The sequence below is a fragment of the Episyrphus balteatus genome, chromosome 1 (assembly GCF_945859705.1).
Source record: "Episyrphus balteatus chromosome 1, idEpiBalt1.1, whole genome shotgun sequence".
Taxonomy (NCBI): Eukaryota; Metazoa; Arthropoda; class Insecta; order Diptera; family Syrphidae; genus Episyrphus; species Episyrphus balteatus.
Window position 1 is genome coordinate 98766361 of NC_079134.1, and position 27942 is coordinate 98794302.

General features: G+C 30.3%; 1 protein-coding gene across 4 annotated transcripts in view; it reads left to right on the forward strand.

Annotated features, from left to right (window-relative positions):
* Nucleotides 1-27942, forward strand: part of LOC129906937 (inner centromere protein A-like) — a 57660-nt gene that overhangs the window by 5547 nt on the left and 24171 nt on the right. For 3 of the 4 annotated variants that reach the window (XM_055982931.1, XM_055982932.1, XM_055982930.1), the window contains exons 2-9: nucleotides 19677-19860; nucleotides 19927-20235; nucleotides 20294-20632; nucleotides 20699-20847; nucleotides 21000-21167; nucleotides 21252-21541; nucleotides 22547-22804; nucleotides 22871-23464. In XM_055982931.1, the coding sequence (XP_055838906.1) occupies nucleotides 19723-19860; nucleotides 19927-20235; nucleotides 20294-20632; nucleotides 20699-20847; nucleotides 21000-21167; nucleotides 21252-21541; nucleotides 22547-22804; nucleotides 22871-23464 (2245 nt within the window). In that variant the 5' untranslated portion in view covers nucleotides 19677-19722. The remainder of the gene's footprint in view (nucleotides 1-19676; nucleotides 19861-19926; nucleotides 20236-20293; nucleotides 20633-20698; nucleotides 20848-20999; nucleotides 21168-21251; nucleotides 21542-22546; nucleotides 22805-22870; nucleotides 23465-27942) is intronic. The other variant, XM_055982933.1, reaches the window with a different exon arrangement.

Here is a 27942-nt window from a genome sequence, read left to right on the forward strand (position 1 = left end):
AAAAGTCACAGTTATTTAACTTTCGTTTATGAAATAAAGTTAACTGTGGTTGTTTTGTCAAAAAAACCTTATTGTTTTTGTTAGGTTTTTTTACAAAATGTTAATTTTCATGAAGGCAAGTGTTAGATTTCGTTTGTCTGTCAAAAATAAATTTATTTGAGATAAATTTAAAGATTAAAAAAATAAGAAAGAATTGGTTTATATCGAAATGATTCTTTCAAATGTAACACAAATATGCATTTAATAATTACAAATATGAAAACTAACGTGAAATTCTCTTCTTACATTTAATAATGGTAACACTCAACTATAAAAGATATCTTTTTCAAATCAAGTTATTTCAATCAATAGTTTTTGAAATAATCGAATTCAATTTCAAAAATTGTGAAAAAAAAGATTTAAAAAACGCACTGAATATTATTTTTCTTAAGAATTAATTGATTGATAAAGTAATCTGTCTTAATTGATTCCTGATCATAAGCTGAAAGCCATATGTTTCTATGCCTTATAATTTTTAAGAAAATTGAAAAACACGAAAACTACCTTTTTATCAGATTTTTAATTTTTCAACTGTTTTTGATAAATTTGGCATTATATTGCCACCATTAGAAAGGTCTTTGATATTTTATACATGTACCTCCACTAGATACCTCGCCAGGCAGGCGCCAATGTCAATAGCTTTTATTATCTTAAAAGTACTTTACCTGGCTCTCTCGCGGGTTCTCAGGATTTAAACTTAAATTGGGTCCTCTGTCCCGCTCACGCAACTTCGTTGCTCCGCTAAGGGTATTTAAAGTCGGTAGGCAGGTGTTAATGTCAAAAGCGTTTTAATTAAAGTCCCCTTTGCAAGAAAAGGAACTAAACCCCAATTGACAATAACATCATTAAAACACGTGTAATAAAATTTCTTTTTAAAAAAAGTAGTTTTCCTATTTTTTAATTTTCTCAAAAACTAGACTAAAAAACTAAACATATTAATACAGTAAAATAAGGAGAAAAAAGGGGTAGATCTCGGAATGAATGTTAGTAGAAATTTTTTTTTGCTCAATATCTTCCTTTTGCCATTCTATAACATATCTCAAAAGTCTAGAAAAATCTCATGTCCGCTTGTCGCGATTTCAAGGTCAAATCGCGAAATGGAGATTTTCAAAATTAGCAAAAATAGGCTATGGTATTATATACACATATGATACATGATTTCAAGGTATTTTTTAATGCTGATTCCAAAAAATCTAAAATCAAGACAATCTGACGTCTCTGGAAAAAGTTATACCTGTTTTTCATCTGTCAACTCATATTATTATAACAGTTGCAAACTTACTGCCGAAAAACCCTTAAAAGTTATGGTAGATTAACCAAATTTTGCATGTAGATTTTAGAATCCATCATTATTAAAAATCAAAACAATCCATTACAAAAAATATATATACCTACGAAATAATGGTATTTTTTGATGGAGGGGCAAATTTAAGGATATGGACTAAAGAAGATTCTTGTTCATCTTAGGAATAAGTGCTAATAGGCTAATTTTTTCATTTTAATCTTTGTTTGGATATTCTTTAACTACCCTCAAAAATCTAAAAAAATCTCATATCCGCAAGTCCTAATTTTCTTGGTTTGAAAATAAGGTGCAGATTTTAAAAAATTAATAAGAAAAGTTTAAATTTTTATATGTATACCAACATAAGCGACATGATTTAAAGGTATTTCTTAACACTTATTCCAACAAAACTCACAAACAAGTCAACCTGACCATCCCTGAAAAGTAATGCACCTTATTCATGTTGATCTGACATAAATATCTGAAGTGTAGTTTTTCAATTTTTTAAAATCTGCACCTTATTTTCAAACCAAGAAAATTAGGACTTGCGGACATGAGATTTTTTTAGATTTCTGAGGGTAGTTAAAGAATATCCAAAGATTAAAATGAAAAAATTAGCCTATTAGCACTTATTCCTAAGATGAACAAGAATCTTCTTTAGTGCATATCCTAAAATTTACCCCTCCATAAAAAAATACCATTATTTCGTAGGTATATATATTTTTTGTAATGGATTGTTTTGATTTTTAATAATGATGGATTCTTAAATCTTCATGCAAAATTTGGTTCATCTACCATAACTTTTAAGGGTTTTTCGGCAGTAAGTTTGCAACTGTTATAATAATATGAGTTGACAGGTGAAAAACAGGTATAACTTTTTCCAGAGACGTCAGATTGTCTTGATTTTAGATTTTATGGAATCAGCATTAAAAAGTACCTTGAAATCATGTATCATATGTGTATATAATACCATAGCCTATTTTTGCTAATTCTGAAAATCTCCATTTCGCGATTTGACCTTGAAATCGCGACAAGCGGACATGAGATTTTTCTAGACTTTTGAGATATGTTATAGAATGGCAAAAGGAAGATATTGAGCAAAAAAAATTTCTACTAACATTCATTCCGAGGTTAAACCTTTATTTGACTGGATTATATGGTTTTCATTGTTTGATTAGAAATCAATATAGAAAGTTTATTTTATGAGATAATTTTGTATTGAAATCCACAGTCCTGTATCAAATTTCTTTCCCAAATTTTGAAATCGATTATTTCAAAAACTATTGATTGAAATAACTTGATTTAAAAATTAAAATAAAGTGTGAAACATAGTAGAGTAACTAAAGCAAATTATAAGGGAACCCGGCCGAACAGCTCTTATTTTGACGATTTTTTTTTCAAACGTAGGTAATTAAAAATACTTTAAAGTCTATAGATTAAAAATTGCCGTATTGTTTTTTAATATTAAAATTAAATTTTTTTTTAACAAAACCATTTTTTTGCTTAAATTTCATAAAACAAATGATGGCAAAAGATTCTCTTGGTAATTTAAGGAAAAAAAATATAAGGGAGTGAGGACAATCTTCCATCGTTTAAGAGATAAATGCAATTTTCTCACAATCTGACTTCAATCACAAAAAAAATATTTTGAAAACAACGACAACACCTACAATATTTTAAAATACATTTTTAAAAAGCCAGAAGCTCATTCTTATCTCTTAAATTTAAAACCACTAAATTTAATTAAGAGTTTTTGAAAAAATGGTCCTCAAACTCAGAATTTAAAAAAAAATATGTTATTAAAAAAATTTAAAATGATTTTTTTCCAAAATTTTTGTAATAAAATATGAATTTATTTTAAAAAAAATTTTGGCCATAAATATTAACAGTTGAATTCCGAAGCAGAATAGGTAATATACATACAGTGGCGAGCAAAAAAATAGCAGCGATTTGAAAAATATTTGAAATAAAGCATTAAACATTAAAAGAGCTTTGATTTTGGAAATTTTTTTGAGTAAAACTCCTTAAGTTTCATTAAAATTTAAATTTTAGTAAAAATGGAATTAAATTTATTTCTATTAAGCTAAGAAATAATCCAAAAACAAAATAATACAATAACAATAACCAACAACAATACAAAAAAGTTTTTCTCGGTACCATATGTGCCCAAGCTCACTGACAACAGAAGCTTACATCGAATTATACAAAAAGAAAATATATCATTTGCATATAAATCAAATCTCACACTTAAACCAATATTTACAAACACAAAATCAAAAATACAAAAACAACAACAACATAATGTAGTCTACGAAATTAAATGCAATGGAAAAAATAATGAAAACTGTGATCTAGTATACATAGGTCAAACTAAGAGAAATTTAGCAACGAGATTAGCGGAACACGAAGCTGATATAAGAAAACATAAAGAGACAACAGGGCTTTCACAGCACATTACAACAAGCGGACACACGGTGGACTTCAAAAATGTAAAAATACTAGATAAAGAGAGCAAACTTAACACAAGATTAACTCTGGAGAGTCTTAGAATCCAACAACAAATAAAGAGAACGATGAACACAAAAGAAGACACCGATAGCATTAAACAAAGCTATGCTGTAGCAATTTAATTAAAGTACCTGATAGCCAGCTGTGATATAAGTGTTAATTGTCATATTTGAGTTTGTTAGTTTTAATTTATTTATTTTTGCTTAATTGTTCTTGCATTTATATTTACATTTGTTTTTTTTATGTTCAATTTTGTGTCAGTGCCGTCTCCGGGACATATGCAATAGGAGCGGAAGGGAAGCAAATTATGTATTATGTTTTGAATTATTAAGTAAGAATGGAAAAAAATAATTGATTGTATTAAATGTAACTAAATCAACATTATATTAATAGATTGAATAAATTACCCCTGATGAAGTTAGAAATATTTACGAAACGTTGGGAAAATAATGGGATAGAACTTGTTTTTATTCGCATTTGCTTTATATAGACCAAAACAGCCTAACTACAGTGGAATAAATACTTTTCAATTTTTTTCATAAGCCGTAATGCATATTGACATTTCCTTTTATAATTTCAATTCATAATAAATGTGGCCAAAAAAATAAATGCATTTTATATTGCGAAAAAGTTTTCAAAACGACATGTTAAAATTTTTTCAATAATTTTTTTTTTTAATCTGAGTTCAGTTACCATTCTTTCAAAATCCCTTAATTCAATTAACTTAATTTTAATTTTACAAATATGACTAAGCTTCTAGTTTTTTTAAAATGTATATTAAAATTATATACAGGGTGTCCCAAAAGTAATGGATCAAACGAAATATGCTGATAGGCCAACTTAAGGGCTCTCAGAATTTGGTAACTAGTTCATCCCAAATCCCTACGTTTTTCGATTTATTGCAGTTTTTGTGAAATTTCGAAAAATCCCGACTTTGCAACAGTATTTTGCTGCAAATTAATTAACAGTTCCATGTTTTATAAAAACTCAATTTCTTACTTTTGTTTCAAAGCAAGAACCTTAAAAAAATTTGTATGGTGTGAAAGTGGTTTATTATTTCGAAAACTTGCCGTGTTATTCCAGTTTTCAAAAATGTATAAAAGTTTCCAAAGTTGAAGTTAGAACTAAAGATGTTGGGGCTTTTTAGAGAAAAATAACAAAGAAAAATAAACACATTTTCTCGACTGTTGTTTGTTTATTTCTTTTTGAATAAAAGCCTCGAATTTGTTCGTTATTTTGCTCTGAAAACCACTGTTTTTTTGCATTCAAATTGTAATATCTCTCGTTCTAATTTCAACTTTGGAAACGTTTATACATTTTTGAAAACTGCAATAACACGGCAAGTTTTCGAAATAATAAACCACTTTCACACCATACAACTTTTTTTAAGGTTCTTGCTTTGAAACAAAAGTAAGAAATTGAGTTTTTATAAAACATGGAATTAATTTGCAGCAAAATGGCATATGAAATAAAAAATATTTTGATTTATTAATTATTTCTTATTATTAGGCAATGTTTTAGTGAAAGAATTGTAAAAAACAAAAATCAATTATGAGCGAAGGAAGCAAAATACTGTTGCAAAGTCGGGATTTTTCGAAATTTCACAAAAACTGCAATAAATCGAAAACCGTAGGGATTTGGGATGAACTAGTTACCAAATTCTGAGAGCCCTTAAGTTGGCCTATCAGCATATTTCGTTTGATCCATTACTTTTGAAACACCCTGTATATTAAAATATATTAAATTGGTTATAAATTTACATCACAAAATACTTACATAATATCAAAAGAGTTCTTACTTAATAGTCCAGTATTTAAGGTTTTCTCTGCTGAAAAATTCCTAGTGGCCTGAATTTTGGTATACACCTTTATTACGGCGTTGTTATGAAGATGTGAAAAATTGAAATTGATATTGTGCCGGCTTAAAAAGTTATAAGGGTCAAAAGGTCACGAAAAGTTTTTCGCAAATATCTCGCGACCCATTGATTGGAGGTCATCAAAGGTCATATGAAAATTGTTTGCCGTTAAATAATCTACAACAACAGCAGAGAAGGTGACTAGATTGCACTCACATACGAAAAAATACATATTTTTGGTTTATTTTTCTCAATTTTTGAGGTTTTTATCGAATTAGCTTACATTTTTTTGGTCTTATTAATTTATAAAAATTATATTTAGCAAAGGCAACTTCCTTTATTGACTACAAAAAGCAAAAATTTTACAATAAAAACACGAAATTTAAATGTTTAACAAGTAACGTATTTTTTTATTTGCAAAATTTAAAACACCGAATGCATTTCGAACTGACATGCAGCTCATCATCAGCGAAACTTCGATTTACACTAAAACAAAACAACAAGAAAAAAACAAAATAACCCAAATATTGGGTATGTGGGTGTATGTAAACAAAAATTCAAACAATTCAATTAAAGTTAATGTTACAATAATTATTACATTTAAGTTAATGAGAATACGGAATATAAAATAAAATGTGAATTTACTTAGTGTTTTTTTTTTAACTTAAGAGAGATTTTGGTAAAAAAAAATTGTTTTTACATATGCGCTACACGCCGCAACATAGTTTAACGCTAGATATTTGGATCAATCTTGCATTTGAGTTTGCCCCCCGAAAAAAGAGCCTTTGAAAAAAAACTCTACAAAAACGACTCTTACTAATAGATTTTTATATTATTCCATTGAATGCATTATATTATTGGGAAATTTTCTCCAGGGATACCTTTTAAAATTGATTTTTAGATAAGATTTTCTTTATTTCCTTACAAGCTATGCTTTTACAAACTCTTTTAATAATAAAATTAAAATAATTATTTATAATATATCGTGGGCACAAAGCCAAAACCACGAATGTGCAAATTTGTAGTTTTGAGAAAAACGGCTTCAAAGTTTTGGAAACTCATGCATTCTTATGGATACTCGTGCAACAAAAATTGATCATTTAGACTTCTAGGCAACAGATGGAGGATTGGGATCAATGCAGTGAACGGAGGGACCGATAACAAACAAAATGACGCTTTAAAGTGAAAATGTGCAAAAATGCAGATTCGCGTTGTGCCGACGATATTAATTATTTTTTATAAAAAAGAAATAGTTAATGATACAATGTGTTGTTTACGAACAAGTGGCGAAAGTATCTTGCCAGAAAACATTAACAATTTTTTACTTTTTAAATTACAATTAAATTCAACGTTTATTATGGGGTCTAAGTGTCAAATTACAAATTTTCAAAAGAAAAAAGTATCAAAAAATTAATTAGAAAAAAAAAAAAAACAAAAGAATAACAACAAAATTCAAAATAATTCATTACAACAAACTTTCAAATTAAAGCTCTCCAAATGCCATTAATTTCATCAAAATCAAAGTTGAATAGGCAAATCTTAAAATTCCTGCAAAAGGAGTATCTTGAGCGAATGCAACGAATATCAAGAGGTAAAGTGTTGTACAGTTGAGGTGCTACGGATGCATAAAAACTAAAGAAGTGTTGAGTATGGTGTGGTGGAACGAATGCAAATATGTACAGAAATAGTGTTCCGAATTTCAAAAGAATCGGTGCAGTAGTTTTGAAGTTATAAGGGGCTCCAGCTTTGAAAAAGTTAGTTGTTTGAACTAATTAATGTTTTGAACACTGGAATAATACGTTCATAAGCGAAGTTTTAAAATACTCATAACTTCGTTTATTTTCAATCGACTCAAAATTTTAACAAAAATCCAAATACAAAAATTAAACGCAAATAAAAAAAACAAAAAAGTGTTTTCCCAAATATTTTTGGCCAGGTTTTAGACCGCACTGTGCGACGTCATCGAAAAAAAAAACAACACTTAAAACCAACTTCAGCAAACCGTTTGAAACTGGGAATTTGCTTAAAACAGACTAAACTATAGTCATGAAGGGATTGTTGTTGCCGTAATACTTACTGTTACAACTTGCTCAACAATGGACAAACATTTTTATGTACGTACCAAGAGAAAGGGGAAACATAAACTTATAATTTTTTTTTTAACTTATACACTTCGTCAAAATTCTATCCGCAGCTTGGTTTAGCTTCTATTCCTATCGGCATCTGCCTGTTGTTTTTGTAATGCATGTATAAACTCCAACTGCGGATACGGATATCAATGCCAAAACAAAAAAAAACAGCATAGCTCGTGAAAAGGTTCAAAATACATAGATACCAATAGGTCAATTTGTTTTATAAATCTTTATATACCATTTTTTTTTGCCACCATTGCCATTAACCACCTACACATATACAGTTTTCACAGCAAACAGTTTATAAAATTAACATAAAATTCAGGTAGGTTTAATAAAAAATATCATTTATATAATATGTAAATACATTAGTTTCGTAAATAAGTTTTGTTGGCATGAATCATGAAATGTTTCCTGAAGTTTTCAAAACTAAACCGTTGGGATTTGTTCTAAAAAAACTTTTATACATGGAAAATGACCTCTCCACGTCCACAGACGTTAGTGGAGAAGAGCTAATCTAATCTATAGAATATTGACTATCCAAGCACTCTTTATTTTCATTTAGGGAAAACATGGCGGAGAAATTCTTCATTTTTATGTATCCTTCGTTATTTTTTAAGAACGTTTTCTATTTTTTTACAAATAGACTGACCAATTGAAAACTCTACTGCATTTATTTTCGAAATTGCTTCCTCCATCAAAGTTACTTGTTTAGAAATAAATGTGTTGTCGGAGAAATTAGTTTTAGGTCTTTAAAGTTGATTTTTCTTAAAATATGCTCGAAAAATATGCATTTATTGTGAAAATCTATGGAGTTTGGTATTAACAGCATAAGTCCATTTTTTTCGAAAATGAGTTGAGTATGCAGAACTACACTCCTGCTCAAATTTAACGCACATCATATTTATTTTACAAAAAAGTCCTACAATTACTTTATCTCACAGTATCGTGGTTATTTTCTCAAATAAGACAGGAGTGAGCTTAAATTGAAGGTATGGAATAAAATGTTTGTGGGGAAGATTTGGAGAGGTATGCTGAAGTCTATCTGTCAACCCGCGAACCTTTTAGAGATGAGTCATAAATTTTCATTGAGTAAACTCTGCCTCACAACACCTACGGAGTTATTGAGATCTCCTAGACCTAATTTAAGTACCCAAAGATACTTGGCTGATATTCTCGAACAGCATGCGGTTCCAATCACCCCTAGATTTGGTCCACAAATCAGTCTGATGCAAGGTAATGCATGCTACAGTGGTTTGAGAATATCTTCATGATTAAAATGTGCCACCTTTGAATTGACCACACAGATATCCGGATGTAAATTCAATAGAACATGTCTAGGAAATGTTGAAAAAAATGCATTTGCGGCCGAAATCCACCTCCAAGCATTCTTGATTAACAGAAAACTGCAGTGAAAGAAAAGTTACAACAAAACCTTCAAAACTTAATTCGTGGAATGAATAGACGACTCCAAATTACCATATGCGCTAGAGGAGACAATGCCAAGTATTGAAAAAAATTATTGGAAAGAACTGTCACGCGTTTCCATTTATTTAAATTTTTTTTCTTAAAAAACAAAAATTATTTTAATATCAGTTTTCAGACCTTGAATTGCTAAATTTGGTTTATCTTTTTTTTGGTTAATAATACTGTTGCAATTTAGCATTTTTCTGACTTGCTAAACAATAAGCAAACACAAAAAAATACAACAAATAATTTTAAAGCCATTTCAAACAAGATGCAGGGGTATAACTAAAGAAAAAAAAAGTGTGCGTTAATTTTGAGCAGGAGTGTATTAAAAATATCTATTTTCGTTTGTACTTAACTGCATAACTCTAAGTAAACTAGTTCCAAAGATATTCAATGGCCCTAACCACACTTAATTCCTTTTTCTAAAATTATGTTTGATCATAATGGCATAACTCCAACTTGTGCTGTTTTGACCAATCAAAAATGTTTATACTTTTAAATAAGTGTTTGGTCAAAACGGCACAACTTCGTTCGAAAAATTGAAATTCTTAAAAAAAAATATTGGCACTAAGGACACAACTCGAAATAATGTCATTCTTGAACGAAAAATAGTTTGGTCAAAACAACATATCTCACTAAAAAACATATAAATACGCTTCAAAACTATTTTTTTTTTTACTTTATTTGTGTAAATATTATAATTTTAAAAATAATTGCATCCCCATATATTTGTATTAAATAAGACTGGATTTGGGGGAATTTTTCAAACTTTAAAATGCATTTATCTCAAAACGACGATTTTGGATTTATGTTGTCAATACCAAACTCCATAGAAATATGCTCATTAGCCAGAATATGCATTTATACCAAAATATGCAAAAATATGCGCCAACACGATTGAATGCCACTTTAAAGCAAATCTCTTGATTCGAAAAACTATCTGATTCATTTGTTTCTAAGGCCGTCCAAAAATATATGCATTTGCATAAAAATCCGGGCCCTGCTCGTTATCTTAAGTAAATAAGTTAGTAAATAATATAAAATAAACTACGCTGCACTGTATCGAGTAACCTCAAATCACCATAAGACTAAACAATTTGTTGAAATTCTTCGTCTATTCTTAAACGACCTGAAAGTAATTCTTCCGAAATAAATATTCGAGACTTATAAGGAAAAAAGTGTTTATTCAAACATGAAAAATATTTAGAACTAACTATTATTGAAATCGTTACTACGGATTAGTTTCAAACAAAAACAAATGAGTTTTTAACAAAACAAAACAGAACAAGTAGTTATATCAAAAACACGGTTAATGATGACCAGGGCAAGGATTCTTATGTGAATACATATTTTTTTCCGCATTAACGGAAGCATTCGAATCAAGTAATTTCCTTTAAAATGGCATTTATTTGTTAGTGCATATTTTTGCATATTTTGCTTTAAATGCATATAAACGCATATTTCGGTTTTTAGTGCATATTTTGAAGAAGTTTTCAATTAATTGTATGACTCTGATGGAGTTTCTATAAAAAAAAATATATATAAAATAAAAACAAAATGTTAAACAAAGCTGAAAAATCGTTTTGTCAAAACCTGACGATGAAGTGGTTTTCGTAAAATTTTCGAGCAAAGAGATACCTGCGTTCAAAAATACTCCAACGACACCGACTGAATTTGAACAGTCCTTTTCCATGTTCAAAAGTTATGTCAGGTCAAATAGGCAGAATTTTAACATTTAAAATTTTACGAAATATTTTAGGGTGTATAACAACGAAATTTATTCTAATGATTTGTTAACATGTACTAATGTAATTTAAATTTAATGTTTTGTGTGTTTTATTCTAGAAGATTTTATATTTTCTATTTATATTGTTATTTTGTTATTTTGGTTTTTAATGCATATTTTCATTGTTTTAAGCGCATATTTTCAGATTTAAGGTGCATATTTTATGCACATATTTTGTGTTTTTAAGTGCATAAAAATCCTTACCCTGATGATGACAATATAACAGAAAACAAACCTTTTGTCACTAATTTTAAATTATTTTTTAATTTATTTGTAGTTGAAATAAAAGTTGCAATTGTGTTGAATGTTATGCATAATATTCAATATATTGCATAATATAAAGGAGGCTAATAGAATTTTTCTGATTGCAGATTCGAGTTCAGCAACCCAAAAACGTTAGAAAAGTATATTTTAGTTTTTGTTGCAAAAATTCTGTGGCCAGTGACTTCAACTTTAGATCAATTTTAGTTTCTCTTTGGCTTATTAAATGAAACTTAAGATATCTCCAGCAATAAAAGAGATATCGAGAAAATTTAACAGTTTTTGAAAGAAGAATATCTGTTCTTAAAATCACCGTTACAAAAATTTGTTAAAAGTTGTTAAGTGTTGCCATAAATTAAAGTCTGTGATAAGAAATTGTGATAATAGCTCTAAGTTTTTGTTGTAGTGTTTTGTTTAATTTTTCATGTTAATTTCTTAAATTCTTTATTTAAAATTTTAAATTCAAACAACAATAATAAAAATATACTAAAATTTAATTTTCACCACTAAAATAAAATCCCCTGAGGAAGCTGGAAAGAAACCGGCGAAACGTAGGGTAGCAAAAAGATGAATTAGTGTTTCATTAATTGCATCCAAAAATAAAGATCATTAAAGCCCAAATAAAACCTAAAAATTTAATATCACTTTTAGTTGCAAATGTTTCGTCCGATACTGAATGTTAAAAGAAAAAAATACATGTTTTTAAAAACAACCTTCGGTTATTAATTCAGAAAACAAAAATTTTACACAATTTTCGTCTTCCAGGTGTTTGGTGAGAATATGGTTGGTTTGTCTTCCAATTCCAATACATACAACAAATTTGAAAAGGTCACTGTCCCAAGCCAGACAACTCAGACATGTTTAACACCAATGACTAAAATATTCTCCACATATCTATACCATTCAGGTATATTGCTGATAATTTTATTTACCTCTGAACCGTATGAAAAAAAAAAGAAGTGAGTCTTTCAATACCAGAATCGGCCATCTGCGATCGTTTAGGACATGCCTATGTGATCACAGAAAAACTTACCGATATATACTGTAATGTTCATAGTGCATTGTTCACGAAAGTAGGGATAACAACTCGTCTTTACTAGACACTAAATAGAAAAGGGTCCTTTTTATTTATCCTTGTCCCTCTCTTTTTGGTACCTGGAGAAATGAGTACCAAAGGAAAAAAACGCTGCAATGGTTCGTGCGTAGCCCCTTTAAACAAAGCAATACCGATATAAGGTCGACGAATTTCGTTCATGACTAAATCGAAAACAGGATTCAGGAGGGTCGAATAGCTGACTAAATTCTACGGAAGTAAGTCGATGCACAAACTTCATTCACATGCACATGTTTCATATTCTCAAAAAAAAAAAAAAAATATTTTACTCATGAAGAAAAAAAATTGTTTGTCTTCCAATGCAGGATAACACGCTTACCAAGCGGGTCGGCAACCATAAAGCAATAATAGGGGAACTACACCGTAAAACCACCTTTCATTCAGACTTCCACATGTGATACATTATTTCCCTTTTTCTTGTACATAAGTTTGCGATTTCGATTTGTTTAGAATAACCAGTAAAGTTCTATTTTTTTTTTATATTTGAATCTGTCGTAAGGGATGAAATGTTGGTTCCTTTCAGACTTCCAGTTTTGGCTGTGTTTATTCTGAGTAATTTAATCAAAGAATGCACACGCCGGAGAATACTTAAATATTGTTTTTGTTTTATTCGCTTTCGTTGCATATTATTTTCATTCTCGTTACAGTTTTTACTTCGAAGACTGTTTACTATAAAATAATGATAAAATGGCCGTGAAAACCAAATGTGATTTTTAACTGTGATGCTCTTCAGTGTTCTCTATTGTGCAATATCTTAGTCAAATTTGAAATTGAATGAAAAAGAAAAATGTTCGGTAGAAAAATAAAAGATATAATTATTCTTTCATTCCTAAATGAAATTAACAATCCCGATTAATTTTTGGAAAATTAAAAAAAAAATATATAAGTTCCTCGTTGTGTTGAAACATAAAATTCTAAAATATATTTGATCATAAAAGGCAAACTTGTGTTAATGATAAGTAATATGCATTATCCAACTGCACTTAAAAGTTAAGCTAGACAAAACAATGGATGTAAAAGGAGTTTTGTTGGATTTTTAATATGTAACCAGAGAAACCAGAATCGGGGTATGTAAAGCTTTCACATTAGTTTTGGTTGTACAAACAATAGAAATATTTACAGTATGGTTAGTCAGTATGAACATTCCTTATTAAAAACTTTCCTTGCATCTTTTCAAAACTATTCTATCAGAAGAAGAAAATTCCAAAAACAGATTCGGAAATACTATGATTTTGTGTGCATTTTTTCACGATACGAATGTTTTTAAATTAAGAAACTTAATCAATATTAGATCTCAATTGGCTTCCATTCATTTCAGGCTCTTTGTTCTTAAGAATTGCAAACGATCAAAATAAGTTATAATTTGACATAACTTCTCATTTCCAACATCACAACAAACCTTATTTAGGGCATGCCCCTGTGCATTATTAGATGAAGATTTGTGTGTGCTAAATATATTTTATTTATTTTACACCCAAAATTCTGGCTTGTTAACTCAAATTGAGCATGCTATTATTAAGACTTATTGAACTATCTCCACTTATTGAATTAAAAAAAAAAAAAAACATTCTACCAAAATAAATGTATCCCTTAAAAACAAATTACTTTGTAATTGTAATTTTTAAAATAATAATAAACTGAATTACATATTATTTCCTCAAAAATGAAAATTTAAAAAACATATAAACGAGTTTATTTCAAAATGCAGGGACTTTCGGTTCGCTATTTAAAAATATTATATAAACAAATTTTCATTATATTGATTGATTTTATAATTGACGTATTCACAAATATCTATGCATTTTCAACACAATTTATACACAAACGTATCCTCCTTCATTTGTTTTGTGAGTGACTGTAAAAAGTTAATTTCTATTGTTAATTTACATTAATTACTAAATCAAAAAACCTTAAAATGCGACGGCAAACGATATTCGATTTTACTATCATACCTCAATTGCAATCATTGTTGATGGACTTTATGCTGATTCACGACAATAACAAAGTTCTTTTGATAGAAGATTTAGGCTAGGCGCACACATGCGATTTTAGTCGCGCGATTTTTCAGTCGCAAAAATGGATCACAAGGTGTTTAATGACTGTGAATACACATGCTTCCCGCGATTAAAAATTTTAAAATTGTGTCTACAGTCATTGAAATTCTTGTCATCTAATTTGCGACTGAATTATCGCGCGATCAAAATCGCATGTGTGCGCCTAACCTTAAATGCCAGAATGGTAACAAAATTTGGATCCGTAAATACAGCTGAAAGAAATTTAAGCCAATCTAAGGACGGTGTAAGTAATGTTAGAGAAGCGAAGTTACTAGATTTGTTTAACATATTTTTCCTGGGAGTCCTCAATGGCGCTACTGCTTCTTATAGAGCTGGTGAATACACGTTCTAGCTGGCGATGAATCGAATCGGCACGTCAAGGAGTTCAAAGTTGACTGTACCATATTCTGACCATCTTCCTATCATCACAACGGTACAACTGGAACATAGTATTCAGAATGGCTGCAAAAGCTGAAATGGAGAGACTCGAATGCAGGTAAGTATCGAAGGCAATTGGATTTAGGACTATCGGAACAGCGAGTATCTGTTCTAACAGGAATTAAAGATAAAATAAAGAGTTCGTACCCCAGTGGAAAGTGCGGAAACAAAAAAATGGGCAAAATGCAATTATTTGATATGGAATGTGAAATGGCTAGGAAAATATCTTTTTTATGTCTAAAAGCATACCCTGAAACAAATGAAATTACGTATAAAAACCAGTATCTTGAATCGAACACGAAATGCAAGTTGTAATGCAGTTAAAAAAAGAAGAAACATTATAAATCAGAGGCCAAACGTTTGGGAAATTACAGATATGGAGCAGATTTTTGGAATATAGTGAGGTAATTAACTAGCAAGTTTTATGTTTTCAACCAAGAATTAGAGACAAAATTAAGAGCTCCTGAGGATATTAATACGATTTGATATGCTGCACCAAACATTCATATTGAAGTCCTTGATGTAAGTTTCACTTATTAAGAGATCAATGAGGCTCTGAGAAGTTTAAAAGATAAAGAAGCAGCATCGGATGGAATACCTGTTACAAATACGGAATTCAGGAACTTAAAAGTAATCTTTTCTCAATCTTCAATAAGGTAATGGAAGATGTATATATTCCTCAACTTTATATTTTCTATACACAAAAAAGGTAGTGCAGCAGATCCCGCAAATTATAGGAGCATATCTCTCTTGAATTCTTCGTATTATCTCTTTATAAATGGGTAATTCTATTGTAACGGGTGTGACACAGTTACGTCATTTTTTTTCCTGGCTAGTGTACTCTGCACTAAATAAAGTATTTAATAGCTTAAATACCTTATATATTAAGTTGTTAGTATATATTTAAAATAACATTTTATAAACCTGTCTTTCAAAGTCTCAAACTCTTAAGATAAGAGGTAACGGGTGTGACGTTAGGAAATCGATTCAGTCTACTTCGGTGACTCTTAAAAGCCATATTGTAGATTTTTAATGAAAAGTCGTGGATATCGTATTCAATATGAAAGAAGATTTAAGTAAGTTGCCATTAAGCATATATTTCAAGAGAATTAGGTAATAAAAACAATAGCTGTGTTTTTTTGGCATTGCTATCCGTATCTGCAGTTGGCGTTTACAAGCATAACAAAAACAACACGCAGCTGCCGATAGGAATAGAAGCTAAACCAAGCTTGGCATAGAATTTGACGATGTGTATAAGTTTACGTTTTCCTTTCTCTTGGTTCGTGCGTATACATTTTTGTTCAGTGTTGATATTTGGGAAATCCTACTGCGGATAGCTTTGCCAAAAAAACACGCCTAATGTGATTTTATAACAATTCAAAAATGTAACGGGTGTGATATATCTTTGTAACCGGTGTGACACTGAAAGAAAAAATTTATTTTTGAAATTGTATGTTAACATTAAATAAAAAATCAATAACCTCAAGTTTCAAATATTTAAGCACTATTGTAGGGTTAGAATCTCAGTATTTATCAGAATAATTGACTCGAGATTTTTTTGAGCAAATTACTTCAATTTTGGATATAAATGGATATAATGCCGGCCTTGAAACTTTTAGAGTCTAAATTTTTCTCATAGTATAAGAGGCCACAGCTGATTTTTGGATAAGGCCAAAAATGGGTTATATGTATGTGTTGGTATTAGCGTCCTGGTAAAGAATTTAAAAGTCTGGCAGGTTTATTTCACGACATTATATGGTCTCTGGGGGGTTGAAAAATGCATTTTTTCTGATTTCTGTGTCGAGTATATAAATACTTTAAATCAAATAAGGCTATAGAGGGTGATACCTTGATTTCAAAAAAATGGGTCACAGTGCATTCCCCCTGCCAAACGTTTTCGAAAATGGTAAACAAAAAATCAGGGAGTTGATATGCTTAACAAATCCGAAAAAATACCACTACAAAAAGATATTAATATACTATCAAAATGTAAATGGAATTCGGACAAAGACCAACAAGATCTACAAAAATGTAAACAATCTTCCTCATGACTTCACTATACTGACTGAAACTTGGCTGAATTATCTAAAGTATCTATGTGCTTTTGGAACCTGAAGATGAAATTTTGATTGTAGGTGACTTTAACCTACCAAACCTTGACTGGGTCAAAATTGATGACGATAACTTCTACGTTCCGGTAAATGCTTCGAGCTCAACTGAAATTTCATTAATTGATGCTATGTCGTCATGTGGACTAAGCCAGTTTAACGCAGTGACTAATAGTTTATTACACTAGACTTAATATTTTTCTGTGATACCGTTAGCGCCGAAACTGCAGTCATTGCCTCGACTGTTAAGCTAATTGACGAAGATCGACATCATCTCGCGTTACATATTGCGCTTAATCTAAACTTATCTTCTCCGCACCAAAACTCTATAAACAAACTTGAATTTAATTTTAGTAAATGTAATTATATATAACTTTTTAATTTGTTATGTACCATTGACTGGAATCAGTTATTTTCGAATTGCAATATTAATGATACGTGTAACCTTTTTTATAATACACTTTTTGATTGTTTTTGTAAGACAATTCCACTTAAAAGAGGACGAGGCAAATCTAATGTTCCACCATGGCTTGATTTACATCTTAAAAACTTAAAAAATAAAAGAAACAAAGCCTTGGTAAAATTAATAGTACAAGAACCGATGAAGATCTTGAAACATTCTTAATTATTAAACAACTACATATTTGCAGAGCACTCAAATTCTTTATACGAAAATTACATCTCTAAAATTGAACGTGATCTTAAATCAAATCCTGATAATTTTTGGAAATTTGTTAATTGTAAGATTAAAAAACTAGCGGCTACCCAAACTCTATGAAAAATTCATCGTCATCTCATGAACCCAAGTAATCTCAAATATGTTTGCAAGCTTCTTTAAAGAAGCTTTTGAAGATTCAAACTCAGAGCTGCCCTCTGCTTCATGGTGCGTTATTTATTTTACCATAGTAGGCATTTCCTTCTCAGTAAAAGGTAGAATAGTGTCCCTTAGGATTTCCTTGTAGTTAAGGTGGTCCATAATACCCTCTATCCGATGAAATGGCCCCACACCATGCCAAGAAAAACATCCCCAAATAAGAATACTAGCCCCACCATCCTTAACAGTCTATATTTTATACTGCGGGTCACATTTCAACTGAACCACGCGGGGAATTTCCGTATGGAGCATTTGGAAATGCCCCCTATGGGGCATAAGAGGCATCGCACTATCGCATTATCGCACTCTTAAAATCGGACTCAAAATGTTACGCTTTTTACTTAATAATGAAAGTTACATTCATAGAAAATATTTTTCGTATCAATTTATATTAAAATTTGACAAAAAAAGTTTGATTTATTGGGAACTTTTCTTAATATAACGTGTGTTACCATGGAATTGCCCAGATGGGATTTTATCATTGAACTCTTTATAGGGATGGTCGATTTATGGTGGTTGTTTTATTTTTAAATATAAAAATTTTATCTGATTCATACCTTAAAATCGCACACAGCTATGGCCAAATAATTCGAACACTGCTTATTCCACTATAAATATGTAGGGGAAGTGGGGGAAAGGGCGCCCATTTAGTGTTTTACTGTCTTAAAAACCAATAAAAAACATCTTTTCATTAAAAAAAAGTTTTTATTCATTAAGTTTGTTGTTTTTTGTAGGAACTCTCATTGTCTAAAAAAAAATAAAAAATACTAACAAAAAACGGTCTTGCCCCCACATGGGGGTAAGACCGCCCTATCAATTAGAGAGGCTGTTTCTTTTGATTTAAATGCAATCTTTTTGCAATAATAAACACGTATATGCTGTATTTTCATTAGTTCTCACTTTAGCACAAGCTCTGTGGTACCATTTGGTATTTGTACACATTTTGCACTTAATCAAACAATCTTTGGATTGAATCTAGAAATAAGTTGCAGGCAGAAGATACAAATACAGTCTGCAAGGTCCGCTTCCTCAGAATCATCACTTACGGTATTATTTGGTGCATGTCGCTTAGCTTTTTGGTAACTTGGCTACCAGAGCTTCCAATTACGCCCATGGGTGGTCTTGCCCCAGTCATATCATATCTGATGTTCCGGAATATTTTTTAAATTTTATTTTTACGACTCCTTCTATATTCATTTTCCTTGAATATTCACTTTCTATTGTAAAAAGAGAAAAGTAAAAAAAATTTTTTTTTAGTGTTAAAAATACAACTGACTTTACGCATGAAGCAAAACAATTTGATGAAAAATCACAAAATTAACCGTAACTTTTCGACGTCTAAACAGAACTTTCTCAAACTTATGGACTCGAACGATCATTTTACTATTTTTCATACAACATAGTACAAAAACGGTCTTGCCCCTATAGGCGGTCTTGTCCCCCCTTTCCCTATTTATTTTTAAATAAAGGTTTATAAACAATGTTATTTGAAAATATTTTTTGTCTGAATATACAATACATTTATGCATATTTTAAAATCAATTTTTTTCGATTTTTGTTTCGTATATTTTCAATTTTATAAAATTTTGAAACAATTTTTAAGACCGTAAGTAAGACTTTAACAACCCAAATATATTAAAATAAATCACCAAATTGTATATCGTATAAAATTTACAGTCTTTTTGGCAAAAAGTGAATAGAATTCACGATATTATTCTCTTAACACATTTTTTTCTCTCTTCTTTCTGTTTATAGAATTGTATATTAACTGGATAAAAAAAAAATAACAATAACAAATAAAATGGCTTTAACTGGAGGATCAGATTCAAAAATAGCACGCATTATGGTCTTTAGACCAACCTGGGAGGAGTTTAAAGATTTTCCCAAGTATATAGCTTACATGGAATCTCAGGGTGCACACAAAGCTGGGCTTGCCAAAGTATTTTATTTCAAACAAAATAAAATGGGGATCCAAGATTGTACAGAGTATTAATTTATTTTTTAGGTTGTACCCCCTCCTGAGTGGGTACCAAGAAAAAGTGGCTATGAAGATTTGGATGCCCTCAACATAACCATACCTGCGCCCATATGTCAAGTTGTAACTGGCAAACAGGGACTCTATCAACAAATAAATATTCAAAAAAAACCACTCACTGTTAAACAGTTTGCCGAATTGGCCAACACTGAACGTTATCAACCACCGAAACATTTCGATTTTGAAGATCTTGAAAGAAAATATTGGAAAAATATAACGTATGTGGCCCCAATTTACGGTGCAGATGTTAGCGGTAGCATTACGGACCCAGAAATGAATGTAAGAGTAAAAAAATAAATTAATGTTCACGCTATTTATAATATCTTTTAAACACTAGAGCTGGAATATTAATCGTTTGGGCACAATCTTAGATTTTGTGAACGAAGACTATGGCATACAAATCGATGGTGTGAATACGGCATACCTGTATTTTGGAATGTGGAAAACAACGTTTGCATGGCACACTGAAGATATGGACTTATATTCTATTAACTATTTACATTTTGGTGCGCCGAAAACATGGTACGTTGTGCCGCCTGAGTATGGACGAAAACTAGAAAAAGTCGCCAATAGTTATTTTCCCGCAAGTTATCAAAACTGTAATGCGTACTTGCGACATAAAATGACTTTAATAAGTCCGCAGATCCTCAAGCAGCATGAAGTTCCAGTTAGTAAGGTACGGGAGTCTGCTGTTATTTACATTGAAACGACATTAAGTGTTGAATATGAATATTTCTTGCAGATAACACAAGAAGCCGGTGAAATAATGATTACTTTCCCATTTGGCTATCATGCTGGTTTCAATCATGGGTTCAATTGTGCAGAATCTACTAATTTCGCAATGGAACGTTGGATTGAATATGGAAAACGTGCTGTTCAGTGTACCTGCAGGTAAATATAAGAGAAATAAAAAAGAAAAAAATATTTTTTATTTCGAGTTCATAATGAATAGACCAAAAGAAACTAAAATCAAAAATATAAATATTGTTGTATTCACGTTCCACAACAAGTCAGTTAAAAAACTATATTTTTATCTTGCCTAGCAATGATATGGTTAAAATATCAATGGATACATTTGTAAAGCGCTTTCAACCCGATCGCTATCAAGCATGGCTTGAAGGTACAGATGTTGGTCAGCATCCTGAAGATCCACCAAATGCATTAACTGTAGCACCACCTCCAACGCAATTAGATGTTCTATGCAATAAGAAGTAAGTCATGACAAAACAAATTCTCTTGATTCTTAGCTACAAATTTTCTTTTCTTATTTATCACACATACGATAAACCCCATAGAAATGGGGATGTTCCTGTACAATTATTCCAAAGAATGAAGAAACATTGCAATCCAACAAAAAAAAAATCATTTAAGGAACGAAATCCTGATCTTGATCTCGATGAAATTCAATCAAATCCAAACATACCAGATGATGTTAAGGCTGTTTTAAAGGAAAGCGTTTTAACATTGGACATGGACGAGGACGAGGAAGTACCTGCAATATTAGAGCCAGCGAGTATAAGTAGTCAAAGTCCAGCTATATTGAAAACTAAAAAGGAATTACTAGATTATATTGACGATGGATCTGGTAAGACAGATTATGTTCTATTAAAACGCATCTTACATAAAATTCATTATAAATTTAATTGGGTATCCTCTGGCTTTACATTACTTACGGTCTTAGTAGTTCAACTAACCCATGAGGCAAAAAATGTATAATTTCTGTTTTATTACTATTTACGACATAAATTCGTATATTGTATAAGCTTGTAACAGGAAATTTATTTTAATTTTATTTTTGATATTGTCAAGTGGTAATAGAAAATTGTAATTTACTACTTACTTTCTATTTTATAATAAATTTATTTTATTTGATACAAATATTGCATTACGACGTGGGATCTTGGTAAACTTTGGCTAAAAAGAAAAAAAAATGATGATGTCGTGCTGCAAGTGTTTTCTTTCGAAAGAAGAAAAAAAGATTAGCATGCGTCATAATTGCAGTGTTTTAGCGACCCCATTTTGGATAGACTTCACTCTTCACTTGTGTTTGTAGGCAAACAAAAATTATAATAATGTATCTAAAAAACGATAGGGGTCCGTTTAAGACATAAACTATCAATATTAAAATCCGTCAATGAAAAAGTATAAAATATTCCAGAAAAGGCAAGGATAGAAAATGTCAATTGTTATACTAATTAAGATTTTCCAGAGAGAAACACATAATGAGTTTTATTTTAATTTGAATCGCTTGTTTTAATGTAAGAATAGAAAGAAAAAAAGATTTAATTAAATAGTTTTTTTCAGAAATATTTCAGTTATTGTTTTTGTTTGGTTTTCTTGTTACTAACACTGTGCTCGCTTGATTTTAAGGTTATGGTGTCATTTTTTGTTTGTTAAAGGCTCATTTCGTAAAAAAAAAAAATAGTAATTAAATCCCGTTTATTGATGACTATCTCTAATACATATTTCGTAAATACATCAAAAATCTTTATAAAAATGTGAACCCTAAAATTATTTTTAACGATTGTCTTTGTTAACATAAATATTTTTATTTTTGTTAATTGTCCTATTTTTTATCATTTCGTTTTAGAGTTTGACGACGACGAGGATGCATTTAGAAAACGTAAACAAAAAAGAAAGTCAGACGCTGAATACGACGACGATTGGTATGAAAGTAAACGCCGTTCAAATTCTCGCGGTAAGGGACGAAGTCCAAAAGGCAAAGAATATCCAGCTGAAAGTACAGTAAAAATTAAAAAAGAACGTCCTTCTACAGAGAAAATAGAAAAACCTCCTAAACAAAAAACACCTCGAAAGACGCCCACTAGAAAAAAGAAGGAGAACAATGGTACGTGAAGTATGCTAACAGCAACTTCTGCAAGAACAATCATTCTATCAGTATCTCCTTCTCTAGATTCTTCATCTAGCTCCGTACCATCATCTCCAGCAACTACCCCTAAACCAGCCGATACTGAGGTTCTACGCAAATTAAACGAACATTTGATGAAAAATCTTAGTCCTACATTTCAATTCACAAATCATCCCATTAAATTTGAGGGAAAAATCCCAATAGTAAAGAAAACCCCATCATCCGAAAATCTTGATCAGTCAAACGATTGTTTAATTCAGCAACAATTAAAAGTAGAACCTTTTTCGGCAATGTCATCGCCTACATCTACGGTTTGTGTGAATTTAAATAAAACATCTCCTCCAAACTCAGTAAGGACCTCAGCATCTGCTGCAGCGTCAGCAGCTGCTTATACGAATAACTCTAGTCAGCTCAATACCTTGAACACAACCATTGTGTACAAAGCCATCGGAGGTGGAACAACAACATTATCACCAATCCCCGTAACCATGAAAACTACTTCTTCGAATAATATAATAACAACTACGGATGGTACAGCTCTGTGTATCAAAAACGAAGTCATTGATAGCGAAGGTAGTGTGGACGCAGAATCAGAAATAATAAATTCTAGTCAAAGTGGTGGTAAAGGAGCGTCATCAGGTAAGCAGCAAAATGAATCCTGTTATAATTTTATTTCGTTTTGTTTTAATTTGTTTATTTTGTATTGTTTATATTTTTATTATTTATTGTTATTTTTTATCTTGATGTATTGAAGAGCTCTTTAAACAATTTGATTTAATTATTATATTTGTGTTTTATTAATTTTCTTATTGCTTTAAAAAATACCATTGTCGCAAAAATTTTGCACAATTTGTTTGCATTGACGTAAAACTACTTTTTTTTAACCTGACAAAAAAAAATAAAGATAATAATACAGATTTTAAAAATAATAAGAACCAACGGAATAATTAATTAAGGTGGTGAGAAGAAAAAATAGCTTGTTGTGTGTTTACTAATAAAGTTTGATTGGATAACGGACCGAGATCTCAATACTATACTACGCCGTACTCCCTGCTATAAATAAAAACTACGGGTGAAATATTTTCGGTAGAAAGGCTCCCAAACTAAAAATTCTCAGATTACTTTTAGTCTTTCTCTTAAATTTCGTTTTTTTGTTTGTTAATATGTAGTTAATAAAAAGCAAAAAGGTAACATAAATGCCAGCAGTTTTTGATTAGGAACCCTTGTCCATTTTTCCCCGAGGGTTTTTATTCAGAATAGGGCTGAATATGTATATATTATCGTTTACTTATTCGGTTTATATTCCTACATACGTATTAATAACAAATAATAATTTTCGATTACCGTTGCTTTTCAATAGAAAATTACTTTAAACGAAATAACCAGTCTATTATTTGTTTAACGTAATAGGGGTTTAATCTGAGTATAAATCTCGGTTTGCGTATTTTGAAAAACGGTGAACTATTTGCGACATTGTTTTTTTTTTTCTCTGACCCTATAAAAAAGTGCCGTTTTGCACGTTATTAAAAGACAAAACTAAAAATAAAAACTATTATATTATTTTAACTCAATTTTATTTATATAATAACGAAAAAGATACAAATAATGCGCTTATTCTAGCTTAGTGTTTTTCAAAGTGTGGGTCGCGACTCTCTGAGGGGTCGCGAAGACTTCTTAAGGAGGTCGCGGCCGCGAGTTAAATATTGAAAAAAACAAAAGACAAACAAAATTTCTCAGGGCGACAAATGTGTTTGTATGTTTTTTAATAAAAATTGAAATCTTGGATTGATTTTTGATACTTTAACAATTAAATCGTTTTCCAAGTTTAGTCCGTTTCTCTTCATAGTTTTGATGTCCAACATTGAAGCGAATTTGACTTCACATATGTATATACACAGTAATGAAAGGGCACTAACAGCAGCAAAGCTTCGTTTGCCAGCTCAGAATACTATCTATTCTTAACATGGCACCTGAAGCTAAATCTATAAGGTTTTCTTTCAGTTTTACAGATGTTAGATTAGCAAGTTCAACCGAATTATTCAAAAAAAGATTTGAATTCCATCTTAGTTCCAACTCAATAGTTTCATCTCCAAATTTAATAAACGGGTTGACAGATGAAAAACAGGTATAATTTTTTGTAGAGAAATGAGATTGCCTTGATTTTAGATTTTTTTTTTAATCAGCATTAAAAAATACCTCAAAATCATGTATAATATGTGTACATAGTAATACCATTGTCTATTTTTGCTAATTTTGAAAATCTCCACTTCGCGCTTTGACCTTGAAATCGCGACTTGCGGACATGAGTTTTTCTAGACTTGAGGTTTGTGATAGAATGCCAAAACGAAGGTATTGAGCAAAAAAAAATTCTATTAGCATTCATTCCGAGGTAAACCTCGAAGAATTTTTACCTTAAATGACTGTATTAATTAATTTATACAAAATGACAAGGATTTTTGTGAAAATTAGCAGCGGCGTTTTTTTAATCAGTTCTGTTCGGAAATGGTATCACTTATAACTGTAAGTGTTGCCGTTGTTTATTAATTTTTTGTTTTTATTGTAAATAATTTTTTTATTTTAAATTATTTTTTTAGAAAATTGCCACTCCCGCTTAAAAGGGGAGAGATAGACACCCATAGTAAAAAATTATTGTATTGAACTCCTCTACAAAAAACCGTTATCAACCAACTTTACAAAACGTGATAGGTCTCCGCCCGCTTATATTTTGATTGTAACACAGTGTTATTATACTTTCAATCGGAAAGGGTGTTGCAAATTTTCTTGTTTTTCAAAATGGTGGACGCCAACAAGACCAATTAATACGCAAATTGAGATTCATACTCAAAACTCAACCCTCTTCAATGCCGCATCCAAACTTAGCTGACGTCACAACTTTTTTTAGATGCTTCTGAACTGTTATCATTTGAACATAATTGGCAAAACAATATTTTTGAAGAGTAACATAACTTTGTGTACTTAAAATTTTAGTTTATTCTTTTGTTTCATTTAATTTTTTTTTTTCAAAAAAAAACTGTTGCAAGTCGAAATAAAAGCCGAGTTGTATTGGTAACTGTGTACGGAGGTTAATAAATATTTTATGCTTTAAACACCAACAGAAGATTTATTTATTACATATAACCCTTATTAACAAAAATAAACTTTTTTTTGTTGCCGAAACAAAAATATACTTTTATGAAGGTTTTCGGTGTGCTGAACTCGAATCAGAAGTCAGACCTTATTTTTTTATATAAAGAAAATTGCTTGAGCATATTAAGGAACGGTTTCTATAAGACCTTTCAAGACCTGTTTAAATCTTTCCCATATCTTTTTTACTGCCCGAGATATCGTCAGTTGTTTGGCATTTTATATCTACCATAGAAATTTTATAACGCCGTTTTCTCCTTTATTATATATGAAGCCAAACCTAATTACTTCATTTTTAGATATCTCGGACAATAAAAAAGATATTGAAAAGATCTAAACAGGTTTTATAAACCGTTACTAAATAAGCTAAAACAATTTTCCTTATATAAAAAAACATGGTCCGAAGTACTAAAAAAAAACGTTTTTTGCATTTAACGGTAATATTTCAAAAACGGGAGCTGGTTAGTTTTTTCTGACTTCGGGTTCGAGTTCAGCACACCAAAAACCTTCAGAAAAGTAATTTTTTGCCTCGGCAACAAACCCCTTGTAAACCAGTGTAATCGTTTGTTGTTGAACTATGAATAAGTTAAGCAAACAAAATTACGACCAAAAAAAAGGAATACTTTTGTACCAGGTAATTAAACACATCTAAAGTTATCTATTCACATGAGTCTTCATTTATTATCATTGCAAATTAATGTTACAATTTTTGAATTTTTTTTGTAATTTTTAATAACTTTTTACTTATTGTTATGATGCTGAAAATCCATGTCTTGGAAAAATTATATAATCTTACATCGGGGAATAGTGTACTTGGGTGTGTAATATTTTTTTAATTTTTGTATGCAATTCTTCTCAGACTTAAGCGTTGGTCCATTTACAGTTTTCATTTAGTTTGGTGTAATTTTATTTTTGTTTTTGCACGGCATTTTTCTATTTTCTATATGCATATTAATCTATAGATAATTTTGTATTTCGGTTTTGAAAATGAATACAACAAAAGGAAAACGCCTTTGTTAAGTTAAATTGTCTAATTAAATCTATTCCATCGAACTAAATTAAATTGAAATACATAGTTAGAACCCATAGCAAAATCCTTCAATGTCAAATCTGCCTGCATAAACTAACGGGGTTTTATTTTTGGATTTTAGGAATGCGCCTAAAAATAAATATTAGACGGTTTTTTGTTCAATTTTTGCATTTATCTACAAAAATAAATTATTTAAACTTATTTTTTTACTCCTTAAATTTCAAAATAACTAAGTAAATAATGAAGATATTGAATTTTAAAAAAATACGTGTTTTATTATAGCTAAAGGCAAGTCGATTGACATTATTAATTTTAAAATTTGCGATGTTGGGTTACAAGGGGTTAAGCTTTTATGAACAAGAATTTCCTTATTAAACATCAAAACTAAAATTTTTCTATTCCGAACAGTTCATTTAAGAAAAGTATGGACCTTGCCAATTTAACAATTCTTTATTTTCAGTTTCTTTCATTAACACTTAAAAGTCAAGTGTAATTTATTTTGTAATTTATTTACACTCATTTAAACGTGAACAATACGGAAACTACGTTATAGCAGTTTAAAACTGTATTAATAATTGACACTTTTTGTTTGAATAACTCCGGCTTAATGACCTACCCTTGTAAAAAATGTTATGATTCAAGCTAAGATATTCACTTGGAAGCAAAATATCCCAAAAAATGCATTTTTGTGAATAACTCCGCTATAAAGAATGATCAGGTGGTGCGAAATTGGGTTTAAGACTTTTAAATATACCCTTATCGATCCATGAAATAAAAATTTACAGTGTCTCTGTGCGCAAGGTTAAACCCTTTTTTCTGACGCTTTGACTAGAGTACTAAGTAATTAAAGTTATTAGTTATTATGTTTATACCAAACACCACAAATATCTAATATATAGAAAATAATTTTAAATCTCCTGTATAAAACCTTATACATGACTAA